This window comes from Silene latifolia, chromosome 6 (assembly GCF_048544455.1).
Source record: "Silene latifolia isolate original U9 population chromosome 6, ASM4854445v1, whole genome shotgun sequence".
NCBI lineage: Eukaryota > Viridiplantae > Streptophyta > Magnoliopsida > Caryophyllales > Caryophyllaceae > Silene > Silene latifolia.
The window spans coordinates 137,695,598-137,705,536 of NC_133531.1; the positions used below are offsets into that span (position 1 = coordinate 137,695,598).

General features: G+C 34.5%; 1 protein-coding gene across 2 annotated transcripts; it reads right to left on the reverse strand.

Moving 5' to 3' along the window:
* Positions 1-254: 254 nt before the first annotated feature.
* LOC141587374 (cation/H(+) antiporter 18-like) lies at positions 255-7,440 on the reverse strand. 2 transcript variants are annotated; one of them, XM_074408845.1, is made up of 4 exons: positions 7,270-7,440; positions 4,508-4,748; positions 2,002-3,003; positions 255-1,908 (listed from the first exon to the last, which is right to left on the reverse strand). In XM_074408845.1, exons 2-4 carry the CDS (start codon positions 4,697-4,699, stop codon positions 694-696), a joined length of 2,409 nt encoding a protein of 802 aa, XP_074264946.1. In that variant the 5' UTR covers positions 4,700-4,748; positions 7,270-7,440; the 3' UTR covers positions 255-693. The 2 variants fall into 2 exon arrangements, with proteins under 2 accessions (XP_074264946.1, XP_074264947.1); XM_074408846.1 differs by lacking the exon at positions 7,270-7,440 and adding an exon at positions 5,213-5,271.
* Between the last annotated feature and the right edge of the window lie 2,499 nt (positions 7,441-9,939).

Genomic DNA, 9,939 nt, shown 5'->3' on the forward strand with positions numbered 1-9,939 from the left:
TTTCAACACTATCGATCAGTTAATGATCTATTTTGGATATCGAATCTGAAATTACATTATCCACTCTAGTAAGATGTTTGCGTTTCTTACTACTTTGGTCGTATAAACAAATTACTGTTACAGTAAAAACACAGCATACAGAGATTTATTTCATCTGAACCCATCAGTTCTGAAGATATATCAGTGACTTCAGATGGGCAACCGTCACAATTCCCTGATTTTCACCGAAATAAATTCAAGCACGAGATGAAGTAAAAAAAATTTCATGCACAGGCTATTGGTAAAATAAAATCCATTAGTCATAGATGATTGAATCGTAAAATCGTCTACTAATGTAGAAAGCTCGATTAAACCTGGTAAACAACCATCCAATTTTGTACAGTTATATGGAGTTATTTTATATAAGCCAATCTGATCATTCTTCTACCTGCGCTGCGACGCTTTATCATAAGGTCTAAAAATAAGATCATCGTCATCATCTTCTGAGCCTTCTGTGATAGAACTATACATACATGTATATATCTGCTTTTGCCATAGAAATCCACCAGTGTATGCATATGATCTACTAGAAGACGGTCTCATTGTGAAACCAGTCCAATTACTCGTTACTAGATGTGAAATTTCATATATTAGTTGATACTGGTGTTGGTCTCGCAGTGAAACAGTTTCGCACAAGATCTACTGTAGGATTTATCAATCTGTTTCAGTGCCATCAGTAGGTTCCTCTTCTTCTAGTGTCAAGGGCCGGGTCCCACCACCGTATTGCTGAATCACTAAAACCGAAGCGTTTATAGAGACGTCTTGTGAGATTAGCAATCCCCCAACTGGACCCAATTCCGGGCAATCACCCTTATAATTCACAGACAGATTAGCAGCCGCCATACCTTCGGGTGACCGCCCCACAAGAACCATATTACACTTGATGAATTCTTTGACTATATCAACGGTATCCGAGAACGCCTTCACCACTCTCTCTTCGTATTTAACTGAACCGTCTTTTGTCACATTTTGCTGAATATCCGCAATAGCATCCTCATCAGCAGATTTTGAGTCTTTACCATCACCGCCGCCACTCAAATCAACGGCCACCATGTCGCCACCTGTCATCTCTGGGCCTGCCACAAAGCGAACAACAACGAGGGTAATCCCAGGATGCTCAGACATTCTCCGGCCAAAGGCGAGAGCCTCGCGGTCATCAGGTCCACCAAAGAACAAGACAGTGATCACTGAAGACACATTTCGAGCTGCCACATGGGACGATCCACCAAGCCCACGGTCAACTAAAATCCCGACCGAACAGGGCGCTTTCAGAAGGACCTTCTTGTTGATAACCCTGAACTCATGTCGGGTTGTTTCCAACGAACCGTCAAGTTTCTGGTGCTTATGAAATGGGAGGACTATAAGAGCAGCCCTCTTACTCTCAGCACTAGCACATATGTCCTCATGCATATCCGAAAAATGAGAAATTGCGGTCATGGGTCGTATTTGGACCCGGCTAAGCTGCCCATATGCCTCAAAAGCCACTACAACTTGGTTGGAGTCCGATTGCATAGCCTTATTCCAAAAGGGCATGCCGTTCAACCGGGCCTTGTGAACCATCCGGATAGCAGAAGACCTCTCAGAGAGCTCCATGAGATGCATTGCGTAAACCGAGAGTCCTTGCTTCTTTTCGGTTCCACGGGAAGCTTCAAATAGGTTGATCATAGTAGGAATGTTCCTTCCACTATGGAAGCAAGCCATGATCCTAAGTTGAGAGTTCGGATCTTTTCTTTGGATTGTCCTTATCTTATATGTGCGGCCGCCTCCTTTATTTGCCGGTTTATATACCGCCATTACAAGCGGAGTTGTTATGAAGGTTGTGAATAAGGCCATCAAAACCATAATGGCAAAGGTTTGATCATTTAGTACCTGAAGTCATCAATCAAATTGAAACATAAACATTTCGGATGCACAAAATGAAAAAATAAAAGAAAAGAAGATAATAGGATTTAATTGAAATACCTTTCTATCTTTACCAATGTTCAAGACGATGAGCTCGACAAGACCTTTGCTGTTCATCAATACACCAAGAGCAATAGCCTCTGACATAGGCATTTTACAAAAGCGAGAAACGACAACGGTTCCAACAATCTTGCCAATACAGGCAGTAACTATGACCAAAAGAAGAAGTGCCCATGACTGAGCTCCTTGAATGGTAGCCACATTCGTCTTAAGACCGCTTGAAACAAAGTACAAAGGAAGGAGCAAGCCAGACACAAGATCTTCTACCTTCTCCACCAAGGCACTAGCAAAAGGCCCTTCTTTCGGGGCAAGAATCCCAAGGACAAACGCCCCGAAAAGGGCATGTATTCCAATAGTGTCGGTCACAAACCCCGCTGCCAGGACCGCTGCCAAGGTGCCACAGATGAAAATCTCATCAACCGGCTCACCATCAGGACAATGCCTCGTCATCCACTTAAAGACACGTGGGACCACAACTATACACAACCCAACAAAGGCAGCACCAAGCAAGAAGACCCATATAGGAACAAGAGGAGATGTGTCGGTGCCAGAAAGGGCGATAGCTAGAGCCAGTAGAATCCAAGCTGCCACGTCATTTACTGCAGCAGCTGACATGGCCATACGACCCACGTCAGTTGTTAGAAGCTTAAGTTCTGCTAAAATACGGGCTAAGACAGGGAAGGCGGTAATAGAGAGGGCGACCCCCATGAATACGATAAATGGGCCTTGGCTAACACCTTTACTAATGGTTGCCCTAAGGATAAATGACACACCAATTCCCATAGCAAAGGGTAAACTAATGCCAGCTAGAGCTATACTCATGGCCTTCTTCCCAGTCCGACGTAATGCTTTTGGGTCCAACTCTAGGCCAACTAGAAACAGAAAGAAGATGAGACCAAGGTTGGCTAGGGTATCCAATACTGGTAAACTTTTAGGTGGAAAAATTGTCTGAAGAAACTTCTCGCTGCGACCGAATGCAGATGGTCCTAGTAACACTCCTCCCTGTAAATCAAGGAATATGAGCAACAAGTGTTAAGAATGAAGGAAATTTCTTTCAAGAAAATGTTCATATTTCTTGCCTTCTAAACTGTGTGCAATTTAAAATAGACAGCTTCAGCCGTGGTGGTTTGTGTAAATTACGAAAGCAGGAAAACATGAATGCAACATAATTTCATGCATAATTTCGAGAAACCTAGTCCTTCAAATCAGCAAAGCCAACTTATGCTACAGCTCCTTGCTTGAGTGCCTGACTATAATAATTTATTCTATAGTTGTATAAAAAAGAAAGTGATAGCCTCAAGTATCATAAAGTCTTGAACCTTATTTTATGAAAGTGATGCAGTGTGCTGTAATGGTATCGAAAAGTCGAAAGTGCAAAGTACATTTAGTACAGGTTGATTAGTAGGTCAGTGTGTATTTAGCCCTTCAGAGTGGATTCTCTTATGATTATTAGCTAAGGTTGTGGTTTCTTTTCTTGGTGTATTAAGCAAGTTTATGCGCCAAAAGATAACTTAAACTACATGAATTTCCCAAAAGTCAATCTCAAAAAGCAGAAGCCACAACACGTCTTTTCATGTTTAAACAACAAAGAACTTTTCAGGAAACAATATCAGCCGTCACATTAACATTGGCTTTAGATTCTTCATGAATTCCGGTTTTAAACGTTTGCCAAAATACGAGTATATATTTCTAAGAACACACGTCGTCATTTTCCCTTAAAAACCTGTCCTAGACACCAGGTACTACTACTCGCGTTTCATTTTAAGCCAAAACATGAGAATTTTTAGAACTAGCGGAGTCCCGCTACCCCGTGCAGGTCAGATACTTCCGAGTCCAACCAACACAGTCTATGTCATGACTAGTGCAACAAAGCCATATAGTAAAAAAAATAAAAAATTACTCTCTCTGTCCCGGTCATTTATTGTCCTTTTCCATTTTGGGGTGTCTCACTCATTTGTTGTCCTTTCTATTTTAAGAATGAACTTGATGAGCAATTTGATAATTCACACTTAATTTATTCCACTTGTCATTTAGTAATTGATCATCTCCCATTTCCTTGGTCTTTGTGCCAAAACCAAAGGATAACAAATGACCGGGACGGAGGGAGTACTCTGTAACGTACTAACTCGAGGGAAATTCAGGATGTTCTTAGATATTTATGATCCCGCCTGTATAGAGACCATTTATTGATCATTATCATTACTCTGGTGCCTAAAGAGGTTCCCGCTGAAAGTGACATAAGAGGGTAAGGCATGAGTCAAGATCCTCTCTATTTCTTAAAAAAAAATGGAGGGTCCATTTCTTTTGAATGGTCCAGATTGTATTCTTGTTGTTCAGCCATATGCAACCTATTACCTAGGAGGCTAGGATAATAAAAAAAAAAAACCGAGGATTTTACAAGTCATGATCTGATCTAGTCAAATTATATAGAGACACACTAGACTAAAATTCTTATGAGCATAAATGACAAGAAAGTTAATTTACAAGAAAATGAAGAAATACTTACAATAACTTCAGCAATGACACGAGGCTGACGTAGAGGTCGAAGAAGAAAAGCCAAGGTACGAGTGAGAACGATAACAAGGACTATTTGTACAATGACAAGCGGGAGGGCAAAATCAAGCGGGCTCTCGTTTTGGAAGACACCGTTGGAGGTGGCCTTCATAGGTGGCGGACAAACACTAGCATTGTGAGCCATCTTGACCCGAGATTATTATGATCAGAGTAACTAGAAACAATTAGTTCCCCTGCTTTTATGAACAAAAAGATGTTAATAAACTTGATTCATTCACAGTTTAATAATACGATACATGATATATACGGAGTATTATATACACATGAATTCCACATAAAAAGGAAAGTAACACATTAAAGCATTATTATGCACGAGGATTATGCGCAGATAGTTGCTCGTGTTCAAGACAAGCCAAGATCATGTGAATACAGCTAACTATTTCTTTGTATAACAAATCATCACTGGACATTAAAACTTCACCTGACACTTGAATATTTTGTTCCGATTTCCCAGTATTTGACTTTTTTTTTTTTTTGGATAAACTACATTACTAGATAATGTACGATGCAACATTTACAATACAAATCTGAGCGAAACAACCCTACTCGAATCTACACAACCCATCTCCGACCTAGACCTAAAACGCACAATTCAAATTATCAATCTAAAATAATCCTCACAGGAATTGACTCGTACCTCAAAGTGACCTGGATTAGAACAATAAGCTTAAGATTATTTTCGATTGAGATATAAATTCACTAGGTAAAACTGGAATCCTATATCTTTATAATAACTATATTACGTGTCGTGACGAAAAAATTGTCTAGAAACAAATCAAAGTAACAAATGTGTGATACAAGAATAACAAGTTATCCTAAGATGCCATTATAAGTAGTAAAAAAGCATCATACATTTAACATGTAACATCTATTGTCAAATACGTAATGTTAATTGGAAAATGAGTTAGATTCATAATTAGGAGATTAGTGGATCATGTTAGTGGCTTGTATAAGATGAAAAGGAGAGCAAAAGTCATAGCCATCTATTAAATTAAAATAATATAATATTCTTTTCTAATTCAAGAAAAGTTTGAGATACAGAAATGATGCATCTAATTTCCTTAAATACATGCCCACCACAACGTCCAAATTCATAATGTTACGTTAATTTCTTAAGCTAACTCAAATCACTTTAATTTTCTTCCAAATATTATTGAAAATGGGTTTGCTTTAACAAATTCCGTTGACTATTTGACAATATGACGTATATAAGACAAAGGTTCATTTTACAAAATTGTAACGTAGGATGGGTAACATTTTCTTTGGACACATTAGTCTTAGACCATGATAAAACTTAAATAGAACCGTCTTAGTGTGTCACCATATATTCTCATATAAAGTAAGAGTATTAATTTTCATTGTATATATTTTATACATCGCAGTATGCTTATGATCATACTACCCCTCCTATTTTCACTCTTCCCAAATTCATGAAATTCCTCTCATCTCGTTCATCTTTCTCCTCCTCAGTCCTCTCCCAACTCTTCTTTTATCTCTCCCCAGCCATACTACCTAGATAATTTTTTATTTTCAGAGAATTAGGATAGAGTTTTTTTTTTAGTTAGGGTAGGGAAATGAAAAACTGCGCAAAAAGTGATGAGATGAATAAAAACGTCTTGCGAAAATAAATTTCCTCAGAAAAAATATAAAAGATAAATAAATGGTTGGCTGGATTGAGTAATTTCTACCTACTCAAAGAATTAAAATAGTACTCCTTTAGTTTTATAAAGTCATTATTTCCTCCGTTCCGATCATTTGTTTATATTTGGTTTTGACACAAAGACCAACGAGAGGGGAGAAGAATATTTGGGATATTATTGTTGAGTGACAAGTGACAAAGGTCATGTTGATGAAGAGAATAAACCACCCATAAATAAAATAGATAAACAAATAAACCGAACAGAGGTCATATATCAAGACATTCACTGAGGTTGAATGATATAAATTTCAAATTACATCGATAATTTAAAATTTAGCTCAATAAATAAAAATCACTTGTAATATGAAGGAATAAATAGAGTGTGGTACAACGGTTTTATAATAGTTCATCAACTCTTTTTTAAAACCGTCTTCATTAAAAATGAAGAATATAATTCACCAATTATCATTTAAAATTGTCTTAATTAAAAATGTAGAAATTTTTACGTCAAAAATAACAAAAATCATCTAAAACATAAATGCGAGTCAACAACGTGGGCATTGAATGAGCAGCTAAGATACAGCTATAATATACGCACGCACCATAACAGATTTGTCAACCATGCATACGCCAAAGGCCAAACCTATTACGCCGGCTAATTAAAATGACCAAAATAACCCTTTAACGTCGGTCAATTTAATCAATTTAATACTATGAGAAACAATTACACACTTTTCAGCAATAACAAACAAAATTCAATTTCTCTACTGTTAATTTATTCTTACCAATCCAAAATCCCTTTCTAATTAAAGTGATTAAAGAAATTATGATTGAAAACATTTACTACCTCCGTCCCAAATTTACCCCTAGACTAAAGCAAATGTAAATTATAACAGGACGGCGGGACTATTCATTACTAGGGGTATTTTAGACAAAAGGGTAAAAATATTTGAATTGAACGACGAAATGTAATCGACATTATCAAATAGAACAGAAATTCACTAATTAAAAATTTAAAAAACAGAGAGAGAGCGAAAATTGAGAAGAGGCAAAACCTGGAAATAATTGATTGATTTGACACTATTTTTTCTGCTAATTTTCCATTAACATTTTTACAATTTTCTTGGATTTATGGAAGTAAATGAGAAAGAGAGGAAAAAAAAAGAGAGATTTATTTATGATCAAGTGAAATACGGAGTAACAGAGTTCCGTTTAAATAGAACCGCGTAGTGTGAAAAGATGAAGAATTAGTATTGTAATCCACTTAGGTTTGTGTTAAATGACGATTTTGCCCCTCAAACTCTAATCTCCGAGGTTTGAGTAGGGTTAAATGGTTAATTAGTATTTTTGGAATTTTGGGTAATAAACCTATGTGGATTTGGCATATAATTCTCTATTTTATACCTATTTTAAGTGATTATTTGTTTATTAGTTTATTTATTACTATGGATGGAAAGTTAAAATTGTGGCATCATTGTAGTTTTACTCTCCCTCTTTTTTTCCTTAAGTTTTGCATTTATTTACAAGTTGCATTTGTTACTAATTTACTATAGTGTACATATATATATGGCTCTAGTTTTGCTTAATTAGCTAGGGTAGAGCTAAATGAATATCCATTTCCGAAAAAAAAAAAAGCATAACTCAAAATATGCGAATGTAGTTTAATAGCTGGAACAAATATGGCAAAATATTTTGTGGTTAAGAAATTATAAGGTCAAGTACATAATAGATCAAAATATATAATCAAAATAGGTTTTCTTAGTGGCGTTTAAAAGCAATTTTATTTCATCGCTATTACTTTGTACTACGTATTATGTAAAACATAATGTTAGCGCACGGTTATCATTGTTTCCTCGGTTAATTATTTTGTTTTTGGTGTAACTGGCCAACTGGATAAGGGATTGAGCTAGACTATAAGGACGTTTTAATGTTGTTGTAATTGACAACCCTCATGACTATAATTGGTTAAAAATAACATAATTATTCCTCAAATTTTTCTATTTTCATAATTTCTTCGTATCTTCAAGTAATTGTCATTTGGAACTGAAGAGTGCTAATTGCTAAAGACATATTACCAAATGAAATAATCCTTTCAAACAAAAGTTTCCAAAAGTCTAAACTAATAATTTAATTAAATAAATAGTTTATACAGGGTACATACTTATTATAATACAATCTATTTAAAATAAAAACTAGTTTTAAACCCGTGTAAAATTGCACGGGTATATATTTGGGCCGGTATTAATGTTTTTGGATGTATTTATTTATTTATTTATTTTTATTTTTATTTTGCATTTCTATTGTAATTATCTAGTTGGTCTAAATCAGCGATCTACATAATTAATATTTACACTTGTTTAAAATACGTGTTCACATGCAATAGTTTAAGAGAAAATAACGTAATATACTATTGTAAATAAAATTTGCATACATAAAAAACTTTACATCCCGAAAAAAGAAATATAATTTAATAATCAACTTTAACATAAGCAAATTATTCTAAAAATTGAAAATTTTCATGATAGTGGTTCTCGAGGATTTGACATTGATTGTTACGTATTTTCCGTAATCACCAAGTTTCTTGGAGGTATGAACACCTATATCCGTCAAGCATAAAAGCAACGACGAATTATTTCATTAATTTCTGTAAAATATTCACATTATTTGTTATTCAATCCCGTAAGTAAATATAATTTATTCACGTAACTATGTAATTTTATTAGTAACTACGTAATTCAGTCCGATTATATGTAATTACTTTCATTTATTCCAATTTGTAATTCATTCCGTTTATGCAATTTCTTTTACTTCTGCCGATTATCTATTTATTTCATTAACTATGTAATTCAGTCCGATTATATGTAATTACTTTCATTTATTCCGATTTGTGATTCATTCCGTTTATATGCAATTTCTTTTACTTCTACCGATTATTTATTTATTTCATTAACTATGTAATTCAGTCCGATTATATGTAATTATTTTCATTTATTTCGATTTTTAATTCATTAGTTTATATGCAATTACTTTTACTTCTGCCAATTATCTATTTATTTCATAAAATATTTTCTATGACATAATTTGTCGAATGTTTGTCAGAGACGATTTAAAGAAATAAACTCTTTCCACGTAAACGGGACCTACCATTACCTGAATTTCCCCAAAAAAAAAAAAAATTGGGTGAATGACGTGGCGCATCCTGTGTTGAGCATTGTCTTTTACATTAATATAGATAAAATTACATTAAAAATGCTGAACCAATTTAAAAAAAGAATCATCTTCACAGTAAAGTAATTTTCTCCTCCTCTCGTCATTGCTACTCTTTCAATTTGCTACCAAAAAAACACATACCCCAAATTCTCCATTTGTGTTATTGACACTATTCATTCAAGAATGAATAGAATCTTCAGAATTCTTTATTATATAAAAAATTAATTATAATTATTTGGAATTTTGTTTGATACATCTTTATAAGTGCAGTAAAAAATTTAAATGGTTACAATTTATTTTAATCCCCCTACTACTAAGAGAATAAAAATTCTCTTAGTTTTCCCTCCAAAATGCATTTATCTAACTAAGGAAACAAGTAAAACTTTTTTCATTAAACTATTATCTTTTCATTAAAATATAATCTTATAATTAACTATAATATTTTGCTTAAATGCAAAATTATAATTTTGTTCAATAAAATAAAATAAAATTGGTGTTAAACAATAAAATATAAT